We start from the raw sequence: 26,718 nt of genomic DNA, 5'->3' as shown, positions 1-26,718 counted from the left end.
TGATGCACCATCTGGTAGAGAACTGCCTTTGACTCCTTGTCCTCAAAGTGATTCAAAAGAAGCAAGTTGTTAGCATTTCCACAACATCATTCTTTCTAGACCATCATTAGGAGTGTAAACATTAATGAGGTTCACAAAGTGATCAGCAGTGTGAAATCTGATCCACAGAATATAGCACATCAGATTGAGCTAATGGAAGACACAGATTGAGGGGAGAACAATATATTTGTGCCATCATGACCATCCTCATATAGGGTGCTGAAGTTGCTATGCGTAAGGTTATATCATCCTTAAAGCATGTGGACTAGAACCCAAGATTTTATTATCTTGGGGGCAAATTACATCAAAAGGGCCAAGCTTTTGATAAGACTTGATAGTTGATAGAGAGCTTATGAGAAGCATCAATGAGGCTGTGTACATTTCACAAGATAATTTCTAGTTGTCTATTGTGATTTGTTAAAACTTAAAACAACTACATTATTGTCTAGAAGAGTGTGCTGGTTTGGCATAATGAAGTCACCCTATGAGATGGGTGAGCTTTCCTTCACTATTGCAAATCTAATTTCATATGTACATATTTATATTTGGATTCTGAAGCTTTAATTTTTTTATTTCCAAATAAAGGGAACCATTGTGGGATTAATTCTCATGGCCTGCAAGGTCACTCTAACCGGTTGCAAAAGAACAGTTTGTTTCTCCCTGTGAAATGGAAATCTGATGTATTATTGAGGTTAGACACCAGGATAGAAAACTGAGTCAATTTGATGCATGTAGCCCAAGATGCTGATTACCCCTTTATTAATACTGGAGTTGTTTGGCTTAACATTTGCAGGTGGCTCTTGGATGGGGCCATGCTTTGGCACGCACGTTAGAAGGGAAATTATATAGCTGGGGATATGCTGCAGATGGAAGGCTGGGCTTGATTACAACATGTCTGGAAGAGTCCAAGTTCCAGAACAAATCAATTTTATTGTCAGATACAAAGAATCCAGAAAGCAAGGCTTCTAGGTTTGAGATTGCAGAAAAACTCGTTCTTGAAGAACTAGAAAAGGAGAAAAATCTACCTATCTGCTGGAACCCATGTCTTGTAAACGATTTAAATCTTTTACATGCAGTAGATATTGCTTGTGGACTTGACCATTCCCTTTTACTTTGTGGTATCTTTTCTTATCTTTTGGTCTTTCATGATGAGGAGGCTTGTATTGCTTTTATTATTTATATTAGTAATAACAGTTTAGCATGTATAAGTTATTTTGAACGTTCCAACATGAAGGTTGCTATTTTTTTGTACCATAAATATCATAAATTCTGTTGCCGGCAATTCTACTTTTGATTTAAAAAAATACTCGCTGTTGTTAATTTTTTTTGTCAGAAAGATAATAATGCAAAATCTTTTCCTTGGTTGCCTAACAAATACATCTTGGCTTTGCATCTGAAAAATGGAAATTGTTTAAAGTTTAAATTTCCATGTCTCATTTATGGAAAGTGCTGTTTCATTTTCATTAATGCTGAAAGAATGTATCTGTTGATTGTAAGGGAGAGTCATTTGTTGTAACATTTGCAGAATTCATTGCATGAGATGTGTGAAGAGAATTGAAGATTTTTGTGGAAGAACTAGCAGGCAGTGCATACGTTTTGATTAACTACAGCCATACCAATAAAAAGCTCACGCGTTTGAGTTTTGGCCATTTTTGGAAAGTCACCTCCAGTTATAAAGATAATGAAAAATGGAAGGATTTTTTTGTGTCAATCATCTGATTGATACAAGTGATAAACTTCTTGCTGCAGTAAACTAAGAACCATAAATTGGCCTATCATAAATTTTTGACATTTACTAAATGTTGGAAATGAAAACAGTTTACAAGAATGAACACTTCAGAAGGTGAAGAGCATTAAACAACATTATAAAACAAAAGGGAGACAATGTACACCTGAGAGAAATCCAATGTACTCGAAGACCTTAGAAAAGAGGGTCGGTGCCTACTCTCATTTCTACTGAATCAATGAGATTATGAGGTTGAAGGGAATGCTCTTTATTATAGCCATTGAGAAGACTGGAGGAGTATTGCATCTCTACAATTCCTCTTCACACCAACTATATCATCTCTATACTCAACTGTAATGTATAAAACAATATGATACCAACTCCGGGTCAACTCTTGGCGAAGACATGTCCCATTGAAATCCCTGTTGAAACAATACCAACTACATCTTATTTAATGTACATGTACGCTTACCAATTTTAACATGAAGTTCTGTTTACAAGGAAAGCCCGCATATGGGGATTAAAAGTGCATTTGTCTTCAAGGATGTTTCTGCCTCCCTTTACTCTTTTTCTAATACAAATTCTGTGGTGAGCTTCCTAATACCGAAAGTGATAGATTCAGTTATTTTTTACACATTTGACCTAAGACCAGCTCATTACCGAGGAATGAGTGAGATTTATCAAGAATATACATATTGTTACAGATGAATAAGTGGTAAATCCAGCCAGGGTTTATCATTATTCTGTGTAATCATCCAGAGACCATAACTTTGTAAAATGAGCTTTGTTGCTGCTCCTATTGAGATGTTAGAAAGTTATTGAAGAGTTAACCTTGAGTGGCGATTGCATAAAGGTTTGATAAAGGTTCTTAATTTCCATGTCTCGATAATTTTTTTAAGCAGATTATTGGGTCTCCCACTAGAATCTAATAGGACTAATGTGGATCATGTTCAGCAACCAAACTTACCTGTAGAAAAGTGCCCCTTACCGTTCTTAACCATTCCCTTGTGTCGGTTCATGATCACTAAGCTTTGAGTCCACAAATTTGTCATTTGTAGTTACCCTTTATTAGACTAGTGATTCCAATATGGTAGAGAATGTTGTTAACAATGTACAAATGTATAATTTACAGTATTACCCTCACATTCTTTTTAATTATTGAAACAAGACACATTGCAAAATATATCTATATTGATTGTATCAAGTGAGTTGCATGCTAGTACAGATGCTCACCAATATTACCATACCCTTTGCTACATATAGCACTTGGATTGGTTGCTAATACCAACCGATGCGATGTTTGGTACAAAACCTACCTAATAACTACTTAACTAATTTATTACAAAGTTACCTTTGACATTATCCCCCCAAAAAAGAGTCGTTTCCATACAACTAACAAGCTTAGGAAGAGGGATGAGAAGACGTCCGTAGAGTTGAAGCTGAAATTGAAGCTACAACTGGAGTAGCCGAGGCTATGAGACAGGCCAATTGTTGCTTGAGTAGCTGCACATCTCGTTCCGGTGCAAGTTGTTTAGTACGCGCACCTTGTAGGAGCCTTAATGCATTCATTCTGTCTTTGTCTTATTGAAGAGTTAACCTTGAGTGGCGATTGCATAAAGGTTTGTTAAAGTTTCTTAATTTCCACGTCGCGATAATTTTTTAAGCAGATTATTGGGTCTCCCACTAGAACCCAATAGGACTAATGTGGCTCATGTTCAACAACCAACTTATCTGCAAAAAGGTGCCCCTTACCATTCTTAACCATTCGCTTGTGTCGGTTCGTGATCGCTAAGCTTTGAGTCCACAAATTTGTCATTTGTAGTTACCCTTTATTAGACTATTGATGCCAATATGGTAGAGAATGTTGCTAACAATGTACAAATGTATAATTTACAGTACTACCATCACATTCTTTTTAATTATTGAAACAAGACACATTGCAAAATATATCTATATTGATTGTATCAATTGAGTTACATGCTAGTACTGAGGCTCACCAATATTACCATACCCTTTCTATTCCCACTGAGTGCTACATATAGCACTTGGATTGGTTGCTAATACCAACCGACGTGATGTTTGGTGCAAAACTTACCTAATAACTACTTAATTAATTTATTACAAAATTACCCTCTACATTATCCCCCCAAAAAAGAGTTGTTTCCATACAACTAACAAGCTTAGGAAGAGGGATGAGAAGACGTCCTTAGAGTTGAAGCTGAAATTGAAGCTACAACTGGAGTGGCCGAGGCTATGAGACAGGCCAATTGTTGCTTGAGTAGCTGCACATCTCGTTCCAGTGCAAGTTGTTTTGTATGCACACCTTGTAGGAGCCTTAATGCATTCATTCTGTCTTTGTTGGTTGCTCTTTATGTGTAGTCTGTCTTTGTTGGTTGCTCTTTATGTGTAGTCTGTTCTTCCTTAAGCATGGCTTCCAACCTTTCGACTTGCTTTGTTAGAATTACCCGACCACCCTCGCTTTTTGCCAATTCCCAACTGACTTTCTGTAAGTCAAAAGATACGGGCCAAAAAGTTCCTTCCATTTTAGATAAAACATGAGCTAATGGCCTGCATGAGTGTACTATTTGTGATGCTTGCCACTATTGAGAGTGTACTTCTATTTCCTCAATAGGCTAGCCTTGGTCTGCAAATGTCCTCATAAAGTCTTCATGGCACCCTATCCTCATTAAGTATAAGAGGGATTCAACTTGAGAGGCTATGGTAGTCATATCTGCCTCGGCTTTTTGCCAGATTTCCTGTGTTTCCTTAGTTATGATTTCCAATTCTACGAAGATCCTTTGAGTGCGTTCGTCACAAGGTGGGGATATGCTTTCTCCTACATTAGCCTGGCTCTCTTCCTCTAAAGCTGCCAGTTCTACCTGAATGTCTTCAGTCTCCTTGTGTGGCTTTAGGAGTCATTCCTCAAGTATGGGTAGTATAGGTTCTCTTAGCAAATGCGGAGATGTCCTTCTGTTTCGTGGTCTCCCCATTGTTGATGCGAGTTTTGTATCACTTACATAACATATTAGGATTTGAATATTCAATATGGGATATCAAACATGCAACTCCTCTCTTGAAAAGTTATTACTCATGAAGACATAAGCAATAGCTCCAATGTTCCTTACACCGTTGGATACTCACTCAGTTTTATCGATGTGATTCGCTGGTAATCATGTAGGTGGCCTTACGCTATTCATTCAAGGATGACTTGGACTTTGGTGGAATGAAGGTGATGATGACTCGATTTGTGAAATGTGCGGAGGCAGATAATGTTGATGATGGTGGTGATGGAGGATGTGTCTGCCATTGATGATGTTGATGGGAAAGTGATGGTTGTGGAAGGTGAATGGATGAGTTCTATCACTTAACTTACTTCTCTAAGCTTCGACTACCCAACTACTCACTATTCTACTCCTACCTATGAATGTATTGAACCTAATGAGAGCTGACCAACGGCCTCACTTCCATAGGTGCAATGATTCAAAGGAATAATAGACTAGTTTACCACACTAGGCTTCCCAACCAGCCGCTAGGATGCTAGTGGTCTAGTATTGATCCCTATCAAACATTTACCAATGCTACCACACTACTATCCACCTACTTCACTTTCACTTGAACAACTTAAAACAACTTGAAATAAAATCTAAGTAAGTGGAAGTAGAAAACATGCAATAATACCCAATGTTCTTGATCAACATGCCAATCGCAACAATGAAAAAGAGAGCATTTTGGTATTATCTTCGCAACAATTTCTCCAACCCCTTTACAAATGAGAGCAAATGGCCTTTTATAGGGGCTAGAAATACAATGGACGGTGGAGATCAAAACAAGATCAATGATCCAGATTAGATCTTCAAAACCCTAATTAGGGTTGCCACCCCATCGGCCAATGAGAAGCTGCCACCTCATCAATGGACCAATGAAAAAAGTGCAAAAAGTGGCAACCAATGAGAAGGCACCAAAATGGTGGCCAATCAGAAATAGACACTTGTCCTATTCTAGAAGAAAGGGAAAATTTGCCACTTGGGCTTACATCAAATGATCTTCTAATATAAATCTTCTCTTTTCTTTCATTTTCTTAGCTAAGGCAATGAACTTAGCTAGCCTTTCGTTAACTTCTTCCATAGGAGAACAAGGTGTGTGCTTTGCCCTGAGTTCCATTGACTTCACCACGCTGCTTGCTGCTTGTAGCATCTTTTCATGATCCTTCTCATATTCATTCACAAATCCAATAAGAGCACTGAGAGAGGAAAGGGTGCCCAAATGCTTCTTCTTGATAGCAACCTTCCCCAACTCATCCAACCTTGATCCAAAATTTGTCTCGTTGACATCTTCTTTGCCAAGGGGGATTGTCCTTCCTTCAGTCTGTCCCTCATCCGTATCATGTCCACTGTACAAATATTGGTGTCGGTTATTCACTTCATTTTCGAGAAGAAGGAAGTTTTGGGCGTAATATCCTCTTTGTCTTTCTTAGTGTTCGCCCGCTTGGGATTCTTATTTGCACTATCATCCTCCATGCTCGTCGCCCTATTATGAGATGGTAGAGTGGTGGACCAAAAGGCAAGAAGAACCAAGCAGAGCAATCCTTAGACTAGAATGAAAGATGGATGTCAGCTTAAGCACTCCTTGCAACTCTAGATGATGAAAATTCACCTTAACCAGTAAACTTATAGCGACTTTTCGGAACCTAGGATATGACTTTCAAGAAGTTCAAATCCCTTTGCAAATTAGAAATTTATCATGCAATTCACCTCCAAATAAAATTTCCCAACCTAGGGCAAAAATCGCAGCCACTTGCAAAAATCAGAATTTTATCTCCCACAAAATTTGGCCTCCACAAATTTCGGCTCCCACAAATTTTGGCTCCCACAAATTTCGCCTTCCACAAAATTCGCCAAGCAAGAAGAGTGCAGATTTGCTCTTGCAAAATCACCAACACCTTGAGAAGGAGAAGTGAGAAGTGAGAAAGAAATAGGAGAGAGGCCTCCTTTTATACCCAACTTTCTTCTTGGACCCTGGGAGAAAGAAAAACAAATAATTAATGCAAAATTATGGCCCACAATTAAATACTTAACCATAATTAATTTTGCCATGATGAAAATTATCTTTCTAAATTGCAAAATGAAATTAAATGGTGCCTTGGATATGTTAAATATTTCCATTTAATGAGGATTTAGTAATTAATACGTCATTAAAATTGGATTTTGGCTAACCAAAAGCCATTTTTCAATATTAAATTACCAATTTCATTAAAGGCAAAAAGTTTTCAAGGCAATTTTAATCTATTAAAGCCATTTTTTTGCAATTTCTACCCAAATCAATTTTGCTATGCCAATAATTTTTTTTTTTGACAAAAATAAAATAAAATTTCTTTTAGAGCCAAAAATTGATTTTGCAATTTTATTTCACCATCACAAAAATTAATTTTCTTCACCAAAAAAAAAAAAGATTTTCCAAAAGACTAGATTTAAAGAAATTTTCATTTTTTGAAAATTATCCAATTTTATACAATTATATCCAAATTTTCAAAAGAAAATGTTTAAGTACAAAATTTACAATTTTATCCTGCCAAGTGTTGCTCTTTTAAAATTTGTTTGGTCTAAGGATGAAATTGGTGGCTCTGGAAAATCAAGTTGAAACTGGGTGAAAATAAATCTAACCCTCTCCCCACATTTGGCCCAAAGGTGTCCAAGGCTCAAAATTTTCAAAACTCAAAATTGTTGGACAATCCAAAAATTTGCCAAGGCGATTGGAAAAAAGGGGGTCCCCAAAAATTTTGGGGCGATGGTGTGAAAACTTCACAACACCCATCTCATTGTTCGTGCTCCTAATTTTGTGGCCTACTTCCCAATTGTCAAGCTGTAGTAGTGGTGAGAGAAGGAGCTAGTGTGGATGTTGCCAATCCTTTGTTTGTTGGTGTTGTCCTGGGTGACACTAACAATGCAATCGACTGTCCTATCTTGATCCCTTGAGTGGTAAGGATCCTTATTGTATGGCCTCCCGCTTTGGTGCACCTCAAGTCCACTATTTTGGTACCTGATATCCTGTCTATAGGAACAAGATGAGCCATCTGTGAAAGCTAGGAGGGTGCAAAATTTATCCGCTTGGCACCCCAATCTACCAAACTTGGTCCACTTGTTGCTCCTTCCCATGTTCCCCCTATCTCTTTCCTGCCCATTCCTTCCATACTCGTATGCTTGGTGTTCGTATAGCCTTCCTAGCTAGTGCAACTAGTGTCTGTACAACCTTCCTAGCTTGTACAAATGGTGTTTGTACAACCTGTACTTCCTTGGAGACAGTATTCATATAGACACCGTCCTTAGCATTCCGCTTTTGCACATTACTTGTTGCTGTAGGAAGTGGTCCTTCTGCGACCTTCACCATTTCAATATCTTTGGATGTATTTGCTGCAGTTGTTTGTGAAGTCTGATACTCTTCTTCTTCTTGCTAGCTAGATTCTTCCTCTTCTGATGATGTTTCTTCCTTTTCTTCAGGGCTGCTCTCCGTGCTTGTGTTGTGTGTTGGGTTCACCCTATCTTGCCTTCTTGCATGGCTCAATAGCTTTGACACTTCCTCCTTCAGTTATAATGTCCATACGCAGCTTGTAGAACATAGTAGGCTTATATGTCTTAACCCTATTTTCTGGAACAAAACTTCCCCGATATTCAGGGGCAACTTGTGTGCGTAGAGCCTCTAGAAACAACACTATAGCTTGATGAGGCATATAGAAAGTCTTGTACTCCTTTATCCTATCAGAAAGTAGCTGGTCCTAGTTATAAACTTTACCCTCATATGCCCCTTTCACCTGTGGAAGCATGGAAATGGCAATCTTTGATGTCTGACTCCCTCCTATTAGTTTACTTTTTATCAAGTCCACTACACACCACCATTCTGCATTCATGACCAAGCTCTTTTTGATGCCTTTGCCATTGCTCCAAATGTCGTCCCACTGTTTTTGTGTTAGATTTTCTTTGCATGCTAACTCTACTAAGTGTGTCCTTTCTTCCATCGTCATTTTTGGAGATTTGGCTGCCTGTTGCCCTCTGTTTGGTACTCCAAACGCCTTTGTGAAATTTTGGGGTACATATGAGACTGTAATGTTTTGCTGTAGATGTTTGATAATAGACCTATAGCCTTTCTTGACATAGCTGTGCACTAGGGTTCACAACATTGGTTAAAACTCCTTGAGGTAAAAAATAGGCATAAACATAATCTTGTCTATTTCTGCTTTACTCAACGCAACCTTCAATGGATGTTTCTCGTTTGTCCCTTGTCACCAATTCCAACATTTTGTTCTTGCCACTCCTTCAAAATTAATGTTTGCTGCAGATTTCTCCTCTGTGCTTCCTTTGTTTTTCTTAGTTTTGCTTGCAGTCGCCATTTACTTCTTTTCTCCTCTCTTTTCTTGTGCCCTTGAATTCCTTTTATGCTCCCACCAAGAACTCTTTCTATGAATATACACTCTCCACTCTTTTATAATTTTTCCCAACACATTCCCTCATGTGGTTCACAAAATTTTCCTTCGCTATATTACATAATTTCTTCGCTATACCTTCACAACATCTTGTGATTGCATAGATTATATTTACGAGTCCCTTATATACCTCTTCCTTTCTTGTGCGTGCTTGTTGTGGGCCCACCCCTTGGGCTACCTTCCTTTGCGTACGTAGGTGCACGATGCTTGCGTATGGGTGCTCCAATGTGCAAGGTCCCCTCTCTGTATGCATATGGAAATTTTGCCCTTCTATTGTACGTCGAACCTGCGTACAGTCACGCATGCACGTGTACCTTCCAACTGAGAGCTCATACAGTCATGTGCTTATGGTATTCCTCTTGATTGTACATCCAAATGCATATGGACGTTCTCTTCCTATTTGCAGCTAGTTACTTTCATCGTACACCCTTGTTGTCGAACAAGTTATCTTCTGCACTTGTGTTTGCCTTATTTTTCCTTATTTTTCTTCTCCTTGTCTCTAATCTTCCTCCACCTTTTGTCCGTCTCCTTGGGGTTTGCTCTCATTTGCCAATAGCCATCAATTCTCACCCACAAAGCAGGGGGCCCAAATAGTGCATTTGTGAGATGCTTATTTCAATCTTTGTCTGGCTTGTAGGGCTCTTGTATGATGACTGTGTCTTCTTCAATTTCATCATCTTGTCAGAGTGTCCATCCTTCTTTGGTAGAGTATCCTAACATATTGATTTCTCCTATATGCCTTTCGTGATAGATTTTCAGTCTGGAACCATTTATTGGCTCTTTGATTAGTTTGTCATTGAGGGTTGACAACTTTATCGCCCCATTGTAACCAATTTCTCTTATTTTGTATGGTCCCAGCCATTGCACTTTAAACTTCCTTGGTTTGATTTCGTTACGACCGTTATATTTTAGAACTAATTGCCCAAGTCTTTCCAAAGGTGTTTGTCATGCCAAAAATTTCTCTGGCGTTTTGCCTCCTCAGTAACCCATTGTGTTGCCACTCGCCTTTCCTCCAATTTGATGAGTTTGTTGAGCCGTTCTCTTAAGTTGCTTTCTTCATCCCGTTTGTTTTCCACTGGCACTTTAAGGTTGGGTACCATGAATTCAGCGGGTACTATTATTTCTTGGTTGCACATCATGTGAAAGAGTGTGCATCCTATAGTTACCTTGTATGAAGTTTAATAGGCCCACAGTTTGATAGGCAACCTTTCCTCCCAGTTGCCATCCTCCACTCTGCAAGTTTTATACAAGATTTATACAAAAACCTTATTTGTGGATTCCGCCTGACCATTGGTGCATGGACAGTACACACTGGACAAGTTATGGAAAATGTGAAATTCTTGTGTCATATCCCGTTTCACTTGATTTACAAAATGCACGCCTTTGTCTGTGCTAATGGAGATTGGAATCCCAAATCTTGTAACAATTATGTTCACATAGGAATTTGGCCATATTGTCGTGTTGTTTGGAAGAGCTCTTGCCTCCGCCCATTTTGTAAGGTACTCTGTAGCAACTACAATATGCCAATAGTGTCTGGCTGTACTTGCTTTTAGTGGTCCTACAAAGTCTAGTCCCTACCTTTCGAATAATTCCCATGGTTGCGAAGGGAATAAGTGCATGAATTTCCTTTTCGTTGGCTTTCCTATCCTTTGACATGTATCACATCTTGCCGCCCACTCTTTGGCGTCTGTATAAAGTGTTGGCCACCATAGTCCAGCCAAAAGTACCTTCCTAGGTGTGGCATCGGGCCCCATGTGTCCTCCTGCCAGACCTTCATGAGACTCTTGGTAATATGCTAGGAATTTCTTCTTCCATTACACATGTATGCAGCACTTGATTTGACCCCATTTTATAAAGTAATCCCTCTATGAGATAGAACCTCTTACTTTTCAAGGCTATCTTCCTCCTCTCAATGGCTGCCATATCTATGGGGAATGACGCCATGGATAGGTATTTCCCAATTTGTTCATACCAACTTGGAAATATTGAAATCTAGAAGAGATGGGTGTTTGGAAAATCCTCATTCATCCCTCCTGTTGATCCCCCCTACTTTATCCTGGATCAATGATCTGCCATGACATGGATTTTGCTTAGTCTTACTATAATTTTGAATGTAAATTCTTGGAGTAGGATAAGCCATTTACTCACCCTCTCTTGTATTATTGGTTTGTTGACGAGATAAAGGAATGCTTGATGGTCTACATAGAAAGTGAGTGGTGCGGCAAGGAGGTAGTGGCAAAATTTCTAAATCAAGTACACCATGCCCAATGCTTCTCTTTCAGTCGTACCGTAATTCATTTTCATCTTTGAGAGTAGCTTACTGGCAAAGTAGACTGGGTGGTCTAGTCCTTCTCTTCCTACCTTCTCCAAAGTTGCCTCCATGGCAAAGTTAGATGGATCTACATGTACGTGGAACTCCTTGCTCCAATTGGGATAGACCAGTATTGGTGCTCCTACCACCAGCGTCGCCTTGAGCTTCTTCAATGCTTTAGTCTGCTCTGTTCCCCATGTAAATGGTTCCCCTTTTCTTGTGAGCTTTTCTGGGGGTAGTGATATTTTTGCAAATCCTTTAATGAATTGTCTATAGTATTGCCCACATGGTCCAAAAATGACTTTACTCTTGTTATATCTTGAGGATTCTCCATCTCCATGATTACTTTGATTTTTTTGGATTAGGTTTAAGTCCTTCCTTACATAAAATGTGCCCCCAACAATTTTCCTTGGGGTACCATTAATCGGCATTTTTTTGAATTTAGAGCTAGTTATGCCCTCTTGCAATGTTCTATGCATTCTCATAATATTGGAAGATGGGTATCTTTGCCATTAAACACCGACCAGTTATTGAGGAATGCTCTGAAATTGCTGGTTGCCATTCTAGCGAATATGTGAAGTATAAATCTTTGAAACGTGGCAAGGGTGTTACATAACTCGAACGACATTCTATAATAAGCATACACTATCTTCTACTACAAAAGTAGTTTTCAATTTATCTTCCTCTGCGATGCTGATCTGGTTGTAACCGGAAAACTTGTCCATGAACAAGTACAACTCATGTCCTGCTACCTCCTCTAATATCTCATTTGTGAATGGTATTGGAAAGGGGTTTTTTATTGTCATTGCATTTAAGCATCGAAAATCCACACATATTCTAATTTGATTGGCGTCCTTTTTCACAGAAATGACTATTTGAGATACCCATTTGCTAGTTTGTACCTTGCAAATACTTTCAGCTTCTAACATTTTTTTCGATCTCCTCCTGTACTTTGGCTGCCTAATTCTTATTCATATGATATGGTCTCTTCCATACTGGTCAGGCATTAGGTACTAGTGGGTATCCTATGTACGCATAATTTTGTTGCAATGCCCTTTAGGTCCTTATATGTCCATGCAAACACATCTCTATATTCCAAGAATATTTTGAGTGTCGACCCCTTCAGTTTTGGGTCCCAATCATCCCCTACTATTATTGGTTTAGGTTCCTTTTGATCTCCTAGGTCGAGTTCTATCACCTTTGGTTCCTCATACTTGATTTCCTCATGTTCTCGGAACTGGTGTGTGAGTGTCTCATCCAACAACACCATCCCTTCTTTATACTTCATGTATTCCTCTAGGTATTTATCCTTTGCTTCCTCCATTCTAGCAATCTCGAGCATATTGCAACTTGGTTGGAATACCTCATATTCCTCCAACTGCCAGTGGAATAATCCATTGAGGGAGTTTGTCTCATCCTCTGAGCAATTTCCAAGTCTTAGAATGCCTTCCTCATCTGGTTCCATTTCTCCATTTCCCTCGCACTCCCTACCTTCCAATTCTGAGTTGGATGCCAATTCTTGACTTACTACCTGGGTTTGTAAGTCAATTGTGTACTTCCCTTCATTTTTGATGGATAATGTACTGCATTTCCAATTATGGTTAGCTAGCACTAACCATTCTCTACCTAGTAAGGCGTCATAGCCCTTCTTCTCAAGTGTAATAACTATGAAGTCTAGAAAAAATTGTTGTGTGCCTACAATTACCTTTTGGGCCATTAGTGTTCCTAGAGGTTTTATGCCATGTTGATCTACTCCTACTAGGTGGAAGATGGGTGGCTAGAGGTTGGGTTTACCCAATGCTCTCCATGTCTCCTCCGAAAGCACGTTCACTCTAAATCCTTCATCCACTATGGTGTTTGTCAACTTGTGTCCCATGATTTTGATTTCCACCATTGCAGGAGTCCTTCCCATTCCTACCGCAAATAGTGTTGGTTCTAGGATCCTTGAATTCTTTGATACTTCCTCATGTTTTCGTTCTCGTTCGTTTTACTTTCCTCCTGTTTGGTGTTATCTCTCTTAGTTTTGGAGATTGCTACCCTTAGTTGCTACAAAGTATCTAGTAAGTCGGTCACCCTTACTGATATCGTAGTTTGCAACATCTGTCTTATTGTGTTAGTTTCAAATTGGGACCATACAGAAGGATTTATTACCTCTTGGTAATAGTGTTGCTCTTCCTCCACAGTCACCCGAGCCTCCTTCAGTTGTTCCTTTTCTGTTTGTGGGTTTGGGTACAAGACTTTCTTTTCTTGTAAGCGAGTGACCACCATCAGTTTTTCTTCTGAGTTTGTAACTTCCAACACATTCCCAGCCTTCCTTTTTGGGACAATCCACATCTTCATGGTTTCTTGGTCCGCACCACCTGAATAGCTTGCTTCCACCATTTTGACAATCCCGTGTGAAGTGCCCCCATTCGTTACATCTTCAACACTGGATCTTTGGACGACCTTTTTCATCGTATTGAATACAACTGCATGGTGTGTTGTTATCGTTGCCTCCTCTTTTATTGTTCGATATCCTCCTGGAGAGGCCTCAAAATTATTGTTTCTTGGTGGAGTTATAGGAGGTGTAGATTGTTCTCTAGTCAAGAGTACTTGAGCGCTTCTTGTTGTCAAGTTGTATGAGCATTCTTTGAGGGAATGTCCCAATACCTTACAGATAGACAATTACCTTTTATGTTCCCCTCGCTACGACACTCTGTACACCATACTTCTTTGCCTCCTTTAGTTTCTTTTCTTGCCTTCATTTCTTTCATCATCTGCATCATGTCTTTGTGGAGTGCTTTTACTGTTTTTGATTCTTCCTCACTTTCTTCTTCGCTGCTTGCATCAGTGGTTCTTTTTTTATTCCTCGTCGTTTTGTCCTCACTTTCAATGTCCATAGCCCTATCACAAGCCTTCTTATAGGTGGATGGAGGCACCACCTTCATTTTCCTTCAAATGGAGGGGTTAAACCCTTCTATGAACCATCTTTTCTGTAGTTCATTTGCCGGTTTATTTTTGAGTTTCCCTATGAACTGCTTCAATCTCCGGTGGTATACCCAAACACTTTTGTTCTTCCTTTGTTGGGTATTATATATCTCCGCTACCACCTTGTCATCATCTCTCAATAGCTTGAATTCCGCCTCAAAAGCTTTCTTCAAGGCAGGCCATGTTGCCTTTTCCTCATCTGCCAGGTCTGTGTACCAATTGATTGCTATTCCTCAGAGGGTTGCAGGAAAGGCTTTTAACCAGTAATCCTTATCGTCCTATCCCCCTTCCTCCCATATAGTTACACATGTCTCACTGTGCCTTATGGAGTCCTCTGATCCCTCGCCTTAAAATTTGGAAGTTTTTGTTTATCTGGTGGATTCGACATCTTCTTTGATTAGTTTGCTGCAAATTTTCTCCTTGTCCTTTCGGTATACTTCCATTGGGTTGTAATACTTCCCTTCTCTCATGCTCTCTGCCTCTGCCTTTGGTGGTAATGGGATTCCCACCTCCTAGGAGTTTTTGGTTTTGTCTGCCCTATGTTTGGTTCGTCCGAAATGGCTAGTCTTTCTATTCCCCTTACTATACTTTCCAATAGGTCTGCTACTTCCCCGTTGAGATTTCCTTCTTCGTCTCTACTAAGAGCTTGCTCACTCTGTTTTGATCCTTTGTGTACTTGTTGGGTGAGAGCGTGTAGTCTTCACCTCCATTCTACTTGTTGTTGCTCCAAAAATACTCGCCTCACTTCCTCCTCTATGTCTTCCACTTGGGTTTCCTTCTTGTGTCTCCTATTCTTATTGGAAAGAGGGGGCATTAATTAGTGGCTCCTGGTTCCTCCACCAGGGGCTTGTTCTACGGTTGCTTGTATCCCTTGGGGTCTTCTTCCCTATGAGTCCTTTGATGGGATCAATGTTTGTTGCCTTCTTTGTTCCCTCGACTTGGCTTCTCTATGTTTGTCTACTGTTACTAGCCTCCATGTGAGCAGTCTTGGGAGACTCCCGAGGAGATCATACAAAACCTCTTTCACCGTGAGTTTGGTATGTACTATACCGGTGGGGAGAGCCCTTTGCTCTGCCTCCTAGCAGACATACTTGTCAATTGCTACATCCCACGCCTTTATGAGGTCCTTTGTCAATTGATCTTCCCTTATTACTTCCTCTTCCTCAATGTTGCTGTTGGTTATCACTGTTTGCTAGTCAAAGGGTTGGCCCATTATGTTTCCATCTTCCCCCCCGCCTTCCCGATTTAGGCAATGACGCTAGAAATGTTGATGCCAATATGGTAGAGAATGTTGCCAACAATGTACGAATGTATAATTTACAGTACTACCATCACATTCATTCCAATAATTGAAACAAGACAAATGGAAACATATATCTTTATTGATTGTACCAATTGAGTTACATACTAGTATTTATGTTCACGAATATTACTGTACCCTTTCTATTCCCACTGAGTGCTACAGATAGCACTTGGATTGGTTACTAATTCCACCCAACACGATGTTTGGTACAAAACTTACCTAATAACTACTAAATTAATTTATTACGAAATTACCCTCTGCAAAGACCTAATCTCACAGGTAGAGATTAGAAACTCAAGGGAGAAGATAATATCTCAAATATAGATTAATATTGACCCTGAAGAAATGATAATATCATTTTGTTGAATTAGTACACTGGGCAGCAATGTCACAATAATGAAGGGTATTGTCATTTTTTTGGTCATTATGAAGGTCAACAAGTACTTTCTTTTATCCAAGCATAGATAATTTTGATTTTTACAAATTCACAATATAAATACACATTATAAGTATCACTTATATTTCAATACGGTGAATTAGTAAAATCATAACAGTACGAAAAATTAATTTAAAGCTGGGAATTAATTAACCTTCAGAACTGTGATGCCTCTTCCTGGGACTAATCCCTTTTCTCCTTTAACAAACTTTCTTGCTATTTTGTCATCAAACTTGCACAATCTCTGATGATAAATCTTATTTTTATATTGAGGGTATAAAGAGTCACCATAACAAACTGATATGTCTTCGCAATTTTCTTTCATCAGAATTATACAAGCAGTCTAATGATGGGATCAAGTCATTTTCTTCTTTAACAAAATCTCTTACAAGTTTCTGTCATCAAATTTATACAAATAGTTTTCAGTTATAGATTTTCTTGAGTTGGCATAACAAACACGCGCGTTTTTTGCAATTTTGATATATATTTTTTTTGGTTGATGAATTAAGGGTTATATTAAGACGCCCCTCACCTTAAAAAACAATAATGAAAACTGCAATTATGATTCAAGAACTTTGCTCAGGCTGATCCTGATACAATCCAAACAAGTAAAAGAAAACCATCCAGCACACAATGACCAGCCAGCCCAACCTTGTTATGAGATCGGAAGATCATGTTCAAGGAAGCCCACATCTTTAAAGAATATATCCTGTGAGATAGCGTTGTATGATCACCCTTATCTGAGGCCCCAGCAATGGGCATAAAATTCTTCTGCCCACACACAAAGAAGCTGAAGGTTGCTCTCATTTTGGGAGGAAGAAAACTGAAGGGACCCAGACACAGCAGCTGTAGAAGACACAAGCTCAAACAAGCGTAACAAACACAGGAGGCTCCTCGAGGGATCTGAAGAGGGCACACAAGAAACCCCATTTGAAGAAACATGAATAGCTTAGCATTCTTTCTTTAATAAGCTCGACGAAGATTCTTATGCCTGAATTCTGTCAAGTTTCTGCCTTGTGACCAAGGTCAAAATAATCTTGGCATCTAAAAATTATACTCATAATCTTGGACAACTGTTACTAAATTCTATTTTCTACTTCAAGCCAAATCTCTCTGCTAAGTGACCCTTTGCAAAGTGCATTTCAATCTGAGATTCTGAAGGTGAGCAATGGTGAGATGGGATCAATCAGTCATATCTAGAGGGATAAATTTGCCAAAAGCAACAGGCTAAAATTGCAGGGGAGGTTTGACAACCAAAGCCTCCCCACTCGCCCCTCCCGCACACCTCCTCTCCCCCTCAAGAATAAACTTACTATCCCCATTGTGCAAACTAAAATGTAAAAGCCATAGGCAAATGGGGAGAGCTTCCAATTTTTAGATACCCAATTATGGAGATAAAGAAAGCTACACCAAAAATGACAACCTGCAAATCAAACCCATTTCAGCATAATCTTCGTCATTGACAATATTGGGACCCTAAGAAAGAGATTTAGCAACCAAATACCTTGTAGCTGTACCAGAAGACTTAAAATTATCCTTGGGAACATGTGCATGATGAATGAGAGAAGAGCCACCCTCAATGAGAGACACCCTAAGGAAGCCCTTGTGGCTTCATTGGACAGCATCAGGAGGCTGAAATGTCAGTAGGAGGATGAGTTATCTGCACAGATGCAACATGTCTTGAATAAGAGTTCTAAGAGCGGCAGCAGCAGCCCCAGCTCCTGGAAGCTGCTTGGACGCAGTGGCAGGTTTGACTGGAAGACCCACTGGAGACAACCATTTGACACCATCAGTGTTTCTTGCAGGAGAGGAGCGAAACATTATTGGTTGAGGTAGCAGCCATAGGAAGATTCTTTCAACCTTTGCTAGATATTTAGGATATTTCTTAGTCAAATTGGCTTTTTCAGATTTGACCCTGAATAGTATGCATTAGGTCAATGGAGGGGAGAAAATAATTTTAAAAATTATATTCATGGGTCTGCATGGTTTGAGTAGTCAAATTATCACCAAAAATTTGCCTTTTTAAGAATTGTGGCAAACTCGAAGGGCCAAACCCAGAGAAATTTCTTAATTAACAGCAGGATTTTTTCTCTTGTAGTTTAAATTCCTTGCTTTTAAGTTTTGGTCATTGCAATATAAATCTTTCATCAAATATTCAGTTATTATCAATAAAAGCACTTGTAACAGCAATAAATTAGCATACCTTTTATCTAAGACTGAGTTTTCATTTCAGTTTTGAATACGTTTATTCAATTTATATTTATATTGGACAAAACCTTTTTTTCGGTGGATTAGTTAACTTTGTGCATTTTTGCTGTTCAGATAATGGGTTGCTCTTTAGCTTTGGAGAAAATACATATGGTCAACTTGGAAGAATGTCAAATGGATCTCAACTGGAATCAGTGGATTTGAATCAAAAGGTAGTATCAACAGCAGCAGGCATTGGGCACTCTCTAGCTATTGCAGTGGATCAAACATCAAATACTTCAGGAGGAGACAACAGACTAAATGCATGCATTTCCGAGGGATCAAAAAGAAGCATATTCTCTTGGGGATGGAATTCAACTTCTCAACTTGGGAGATCAACTGGGGAAGGTTATAGACCTGGAAGAGTTGAAGGGTTGGAAGGAGAGGAGCCAGTGTTTGTGTCTGCTGGGCGTGCACATTCTATTGCTGTTACTTCTAAAAGGGAACTTTGGGTGTGGGGTTGTGGAAGAAATGGAAGGCTTGGCTTGGGAAGCAATGCTGACGAACCTGAACCATATCCAGTTGAGGCCCTTGAAGGTTTAAAAGTCCTTCAAGCTGTGTGTGGTTTTGATCACAATCTTCTCTTAGTTGATTGACAAAAATACAGCTCCAGCGTACCAAAAATTAAAATACCTTCCATGCAGATGTTTCTAACATTTTCTTTTTGACTTGAATCCAACATTTTACTGGAGCTACAAACTAAGACCTTTTGTGTTTTTTTATCAACAAATCTTATTTGTTGTAGTACTCAAGCTAGCATGATCCACATTTGGTTTAGATGTTAAAGGAAATGCGTTATCCTAATAATTGAAATTAGATTTAATATGTTCTGGGATGAGCAACTCAATTAAATTGATCAACAAACAAAAGTTTGTTGAATGTTAAGGCTTATCTAGACTTATCTGGCAGGCAAGTTTGGGCAAGATGTAGATGGGCAACTTTTCACTCGTCAAAATTCTAAATTGGGCCAGGAAACTCGTACTCTGAAGTTGTTTTCTTCACAACTGATACCTTTAAAAGATGCTTTCAACAGGCCTTAGTATGTGCCTGTAGGCTTATAAGGATATATGAGTGAAATCCAAAATTTTATTGCCCACGTTGACTTGCTTATTGCCTCTATTAGATTGTAATAACACATAATATTCTCTACCTAATTTCATTCGTGATTCCCCCAGTTAATAATATCTACCAAGCTAATATCATATAATTACCCTATTTTGGAACTTTTTATGTGCAAATTGATTTGTGCACAACATATTTGATAGCATATTGGTCTTTTTGTAATGTGATCGACAATCTATCAATCTGTGTAGTTTATTTTCTGTGTACTTGAAGCTATGTCTGGGGCATTGACTTCCTTTTGCATATCATATCATTACCCTATTTTGGAACTTTCCATGTGCAAATTGATTTGTGCACAACATATTTGATAGCATATTGGTCTTTTTTTAATGTGATAAACAATCTATCAGTCTGTATAGTTTTTTTTTCTGTGTACTTGAAGCTATGTCTGGGGCATTGACTCCCTTCTGCACAATGATTTCCCATTTTATTTGGATAAATATTTTTTTACTAATGGTATATGTATGAATTTTCTATTTTAGAGAATTGAAGGTCAAGAATGCAAAACATCATTAGAGTTTATAAATGAATATAAAGATGAAGATGCTAATATAATTTTACAATAGACTTTACTCCTCTCGGTATCTGCTGCCTACCTTAGAGGAGCAGAGCCTTGAATAAGCACAAATGATCTGTAAGGTGCTCAATGGATGACTACAATTAGCATTGTAAGAGGGGGCACTCTCTGTACGGCTTTGACTGGTGAAAATTCACTGTTTTGTTGAATAAGGCAAGAGCCTACAATGTGATGGTAAACTGTGATACTTTCATATGGGAGGTCTTGGGTATAAGTCGACTTGAGCTTGACACACAATAATAATTAATATCCACAATAATAAATATTCTAGATTTGGCCCATTACCTATAAAAAATAAATAAATAATGGACTTGTAGTAAATATTTGATAATTACAAAAGGATGAATATATATCTCCTCTGTACAGGCTGCTTGCACCATCTTTCAGTGGAAATCTCATTCATTATCTACCGCATTGATAGCAACATGCTATTTAATTGGCTGTGTTGTGGTTGCTGGGCATTCATTTTTATATGAGTATTATGCCCATTCTATTTTGGTATTTGAGAAACTTATTTAGATGGGTTTTGGGTTTCTAGATAACCTTGGTAGAGGTGGATTTTTCCTTTTCCTTTTCCTTTCTGGTATCGCTAAGAAAATAAGCTTTTTATTTTAGAGATCTTTAGTCAAGATTGCAGAACATTTGCTATCTTTTAATCTAACATAGGGAGCTTGAGGAATGATGCAAAATCTTTTCATGGCAAAGTTTGTACCTCTTAATATGGAATCTGGCTTTGGAGATTACGTACACATGGATGAAAAGTCTAGCGAAGATTGTTCAATTGTGTAGCCTATCCATGGATGTAAGTAACAAACATCAAGATCTAGTCAATTAGTTGTTCAATACAAAGTATAAAGTAGAATGAATAAGGAAATGGTGTATTTTATTTAATCTACAATAGTTACCACAAGAAACTATGTGAAGCTTTACAACTTCAACAAATCGAAGGCCTTCAATCCAATACGATGGATTTCACAGGAAACTCTTTCCCAGTCTGTAATTATGGACGATATGCAACATGAGCAATATTGGAAAATCACAGTCTTTTGCCATCATCACAAACAAATGATCAGTTAGTTCCTCACTAATGGAGGACTTAATGTTGTGATTACTTAGCCTTCCACTTGAAACAAGCTTTTTGCCTTAAACTTCTTGTCCAATCTTTATCCTTTCATCCCCAACCTTACCTCTCAAACGAGTTTCAAAAATTCCCTTAATGGAAAGGTACTCTTATCAAGTTAGCCCGGTCTCAAAATAATTGATCTCTGATAAACTTTTTCATCAATTCCCAAGTATCACAAAACGTTGTACTCTTTTTCACCTTTGTTTTCTAGGAATGATTTTTGTTGCTCTCCTTCATTGCAAGACATTGAAAATGGATCCTCGTAATCTTCCAGGTAAACGAAATAGCTCCAATTTGAATAATTGACTCAGCAACATCTTCAATTGTGAAATGTAAACTTAGAAGCTCAAAGACGTTGTACAACTTTAGCGGGGCACTTTGTTTGGCATTATCATTGTCTTTACAGTTTAAACTTATCTTTTTACGGACAAAAAATTTCAACCAATCATCATGTCTTAGTGAAATACATTCTTAGGCTTGATCTAGACTACTTTTAAAACTGCAATGCCATAGTTCAACAAGATTTCAGAACTTGCAAAACGAATATAGAACTTTTTTTTTTGGTGATGCAAAACTACCGACCTCCAAAACACTCCTACTTAGAATAGCACACTTCGAAATAGCACAAATCACAGAAATGAGATGTACAATTGAAAATATCAACACCCTAAACATTTCTAGACTCAAAGATTGCAATAATGAATTCAAGTAGGTACATTTCTAATGTAGGGTTCATATACAAGTGGTAAACATCTTTTTCATTGTCACAACTCAAGTCTTATATTTCTTGAGTGTTGAATGGGTTAAATGAGCAACTTGAATTATTTTCATTATTAGGTATAGCATACATTTATAACTCTTACTAGAAATCAAAGCTACCCAGTAACCTTTGCAAAAGTCTATTTGTTAGTTTAAATTGTGTTCCACTTGTGTTTGACGAACTCTCATTTTTCAAGTTTAAAGAATGTTTCAATTTTGTTTCCTTAGTGTTTGATGAACTCTAATATTTCGAGTTTAATGTGTTTCAGTTATGTATGATGAACTGCCATTTTTTATTCATCACCAATAGAGTTTGATGAGCAATGATTTAAACTTGTGTTGTGGCTGAGCTCATTGAACTCTCTTCGTGAAAGTTATTCTTGAAATTTCTTTCCATTAAGTTATGTATAACTAACTCTCATTTTTAATTGATCACCAATAGAATTTGATGAACATTGATTTTAACTTGTGTTGTGTTTGAGTTTGTTGAACTCTCTTTGTTAAAGTTATTCTTGAAATTCTTTCCCCATGGATTGAGATCAATTTCAAGATACACACAATAGGAGAAACCAAAATTCTCCCTTATAGCATTCATTTACTCCCTTAATTTGACATCCCACAATTATTTGATATCATTTTATTTGCTCCCTTTATTTGGTATCTCACAATTATTCAAGATGACAATACACTTTCTTTGATCTTATGAGTTTGGGGAACAAATTGAGCAATTATTAGTTCCCGTCTTTGGTGGGATGCTTATGCATGTGTTAGATGAATATGCTATTTTTAATCGACCAATCACTTTTGAGAATACATGAATTTGCATACAGTTTTATAGCTTAAATATTTATGGATTTCTAAATAATCAAATAAATAAACAATAAGGCTTCTATTTACTACAGGAAAGTTGGCAATTCCATCGAAAGAGTATGGAAATAAGAGAGAATAAGACTACTTTCTTGGAAATCAAACTATAAGAACCATTGGTTTTTTAAAAGGAACTGTAGTAATAATATTTGCAATTAACATGCACAACTATCATAGAAGGAAACATAGTTTCTTGGGTTTCTATTTTAGCATTATGTTATTCATGAATTCAAATTGTGCATGATATAAACACAAATGTATTTGTTAATACAAAAGTTTGCACCAATGCTTGGACTTTAAACCCCAAGAAACCTCATGTAACATGAAAACAACCTCCAAGTGCGGGACTTGAACTTCGAGGCTAAATCTTCATAGAAGGTCAACTTCTTTACAATCACGATACACCTAAGTACTGCTTTTGTTGAGGAAAAGGGAGAAGGATTGCATGACAATTAAATGTTGAAAGGGAAATGTGGTGATGCACCATATTGAAACTATGACAGCGCTTGTATGATAATTGTACATAACATCAACAAGGCCTCCCAAATTACACAAATCTTAAGTGTAGTTTACCCCCCAAGGACTCATATGTAGGTTAGAACAAATGAAACATTGCAAGGAAAGAGATATACACAATGCAACATTCACAATATACAAACCTAAAAGAGAAAATAAACACATTCAACACATGGAAAAATGTGCACAAGATAGTTGAATGGTAAGAAAATAAAAGCAATGATTTCTATTAATGCAAGGAAAAACAAAATTACAAATGCAAGGCATAGCCATTGAAAGAGAACCAACAAAGAACCCAAAATATTTACAAAAGATTACCTTAAAAGAGTTGGTGTAACTTAGAATACAACTTAGAAGGTTAAACTCCAACCATGATGGAGTTAAGTTACATAGGACACAAATAAATGAAAAATCGGACCAAAATTTGGTCGGATAGCAACTTGATAATAGAACTGACAAAGAAAAGAAAATGAGTGCATATGACAATTGGAAAGAACAAAAATATCCTTGCAAACAATAAAGAGGCACATGGATGCACTGACATCATGTAAAGGACTAAGTGAAGTGTCACTTTGCATTGAATAATCCAACTCTGGTAACGTGTAGTAGTCACAAATAGTCAAATTGTGCCATTGCAAAAAAACAATTTGTATGGTTAACACAATGTATCAAGCTACCCAATACTTGTAAGTAACAACACTACACATGAAAATATAGCCAAGCCTGTAATGTCTCCGTTTTTTATTTAATTAATTACTGTATTACAAGGGAGAAGCGTCTAGAGTGTGTATTAATTATTGGAAAGGGGGAAGCCTCTAGTAATTTAATTTTCTAGAAGCACAATTAATTATTGTATTGCAAAGGAGGATTTTCTAGAGAGTGCATTAATTATTGGAAGGGGGAAGCTTCTAGTACTTGCAATTAATTAATATTTGATTCCCTTCTAGCAGGGTGTAGGAAAAGTATAAATAGAGGGGGGAGAGTCATTGTTGAGCATCGGATTATTGTATCGGATGATTGTGAATTGCATTTGATAAGAGCTTGGATGTGTGAGTCACATATCTTTCTTGGTAATAGAGGACATTCATCCTCTCTTGTAACATTCTAGACGTCATTCCTTGGGGATTTGGCCTTTGGAATACATTGCTTTGTACTTGATTTTATCATTTTAAGAACTAATATACTTTCAGCATCGGTTCAATCTTCAGTTTGCATAAAACACTATTTCAGCAGTTGGTTTAGTTTTTGGGCATTTCTAGGGTGCCCATTACAGTGGTATTAGAGCTATAAGTCCTGCCATCCTATGGAGGTCTTATAAGAAATTTGGGATAGCTGGATAAAGGGAAAAGTGTTTGACAAAATGTATATCGGTCCAAATCAAGATGTGATGTTCAGACGGTTATTGGGTACATTAGAGGAGGGGCAACGTATGCAACAAGAGTAGAACAGGCGAATGAATATGATGTTGCAGCTTATGGCTAGACAGATGGGCATCAATATTGAAGATTTGTATGTTGCTCCAGTTCAGAAGGTAGTTGCTTCCTCAAGTGGGATCAAGACATGTATAGAGTCATCCATCTACGATGTTGGTGATGTGGGTGTTTCAACAAAGTCAATAGATGTGGGTTTATGCTCTAGTATTATTGATTCACAATCTAGTGTTGAGTCATGTGTGCAGAGTCAGGAGTCCACATATGAAGCTTTGTTAGGAGATGGCGATGCAACAATAATGAGATTAGGAGAATGCGAGGATACTGTCATATCAGCAACCACTTCTGTGTCAGTTGAACCATCCAACGAGGAGTTTAGTAGTATGCATGCAGTTGTAGATGTGTGCTCTGATGATAGTACATTTGTTACTGCTAATGAGGTGAGTGATATAGTGATAGAGTCATATTATACTATCGATCAACAAAGTGTTGATGTTCACTTCTTGGAAAGTATTATGTTCAACATGGATGCAACATTATCTTATGACAATCTGATGTTTGAGGTTGATGTTGATCACTCACCCGAGTGGAGTTGGGCTCAGTTTTCACCATCTACAAAGATTCAGTTTTGTGCTGCAATAGTTGGGAAGAAGAGATTTCATAAATCTACTATGGAGCCGTCTTTTGGTGACATTCTAATTTCTACATCATCAACACAATTTTTGGGTGCTAGGCTATAGGACATGTGGTTGGTCCTGATGATGCTCATTTGTAGTTGGTTTAATGTCCACAGGGATGTTGTATACTACTTCAATTGGGATCAAGGTGGAGGATGAAGTTCATTGTATTGTTGGATTGCTTGAGGACAAGCAATTTCAAGGAGGGCAGACTTTAATGTCCTTATCTTTTATTTACTTAATTTAATTAATTACTATATTACAAAGGAGAAGCTTCTAGAGTGTGTATTAATTATTGAAAAGGGGGAAGCCTCTAGTAATTTAATTTTCTAGAAGCACAATTAATTATTGTATTGCAAGGGAGGAGTTTCTAGAGAGTGCATTAATTATTGGAAGGGGGAAGCTTCTAGTACTTGCAATTAATTAATATTTGATTCCCTTCTAGAAGGGTGTAGGAAAAGTATAAATAGAGGGGGGTGAGTCATTGTTGAGCATCGAATTATTGCATCAGATGATTGTCATTCCCCGGGGGTTTGGCCTTTGGAATACATTGCTTGGTACTTGATTTTATCATTTTAAGAACTAATATAATTTCAGCATCGGTTCAATCTTCAATTTGCATAAATTCCTTCTTGCTCATGTTGTGTGGATTGAAACCTATGCAAAGACATTTAAATCACTTTCAGCAATTGGTTTAGTTTTTGGGCATTTCTAGGGTGCCCATTCTAGATGGTATTAGATTTGTTTCTAGGGTATCCATTACAGTGGTATTAGAGCTGCTCATTACAGTGGTATCAGAGCTATAAGTCCTGCCATCCTGTGGAGGTCTTATAGGGAATTTGGAAAAGCCGGATAGAGGGAACAGTATTTGAAAAAATGCTCAGATGGTTACTGGGTACATTAGAGGCGGGGCAACGTTTGCAACTGGAGCAAAATAGGCAAATGGATGTGATGTTGCAGCTTATGGCTAGATAGATGAACATCAATATTGACGATTTTTATGTTGCTCTAGTGCAGGAGATAGTTGATTCCTCAAGTGGGATCGAGACACGTATAGAGCCATCCAACTATGATGTGGGCATTTCAACAGAGTCAGTAGATGTGGGTTTACGCTCTAGTATTATTGATTCAAAATCTGGTGTTG

At 37.9% G+C, this 26,718-nt stretch overlaps 1 protein-coding gene across 1 annotated transcript in view; it reads left to right on the top strand.

Moving 5' to 3' along the window:
• RUG2 (Regulator of chromosome condensation (RCC1) family protein) overlaps positions 1-19,597 on the top strand; it is a 64,031-nt gene extending 44,434 nt beyond the window's left edge. The window contains exons 3-4 of the mRNA XM_089790230.1: positions 833-1,157; positions 18,579-19,597. Of these exons, the coding sequence (XP_089646356.1) occupies positions 833-1,157; positions 18,579-19,099 (846 nt within the window). The 3' untranslated portion in view covers positions 19,100-19,597. The remainder of the gene's footprint in view (positions 1-832; positions 1,158-18,578) is intronic.
• Positions 19,598-26,718: the final 7,121 nt, after the last annotated feature.

The sequence above is a fragment of the Cupressus sempervirens genome, chromosome 1, assembly GCF_028749045.1.
Source record: "Cupressus sempervirens isolate cs-2001-9-10 chromosome 1, ASM2874904v1, whole genome shotgun sequence".
Taxonomy (NCBI): Eukaryota; Viridiplantae; Streptophyta; class Pinopsida; order Cupressales; family Cupressaceae; genus Cupressus; species Cupressus sempervirens.
The sequence above is the reverse complement of the archived record's forward strand: the minus strand, read 5'-3'. Positions and strand labels throughout refer to the sequence as shown.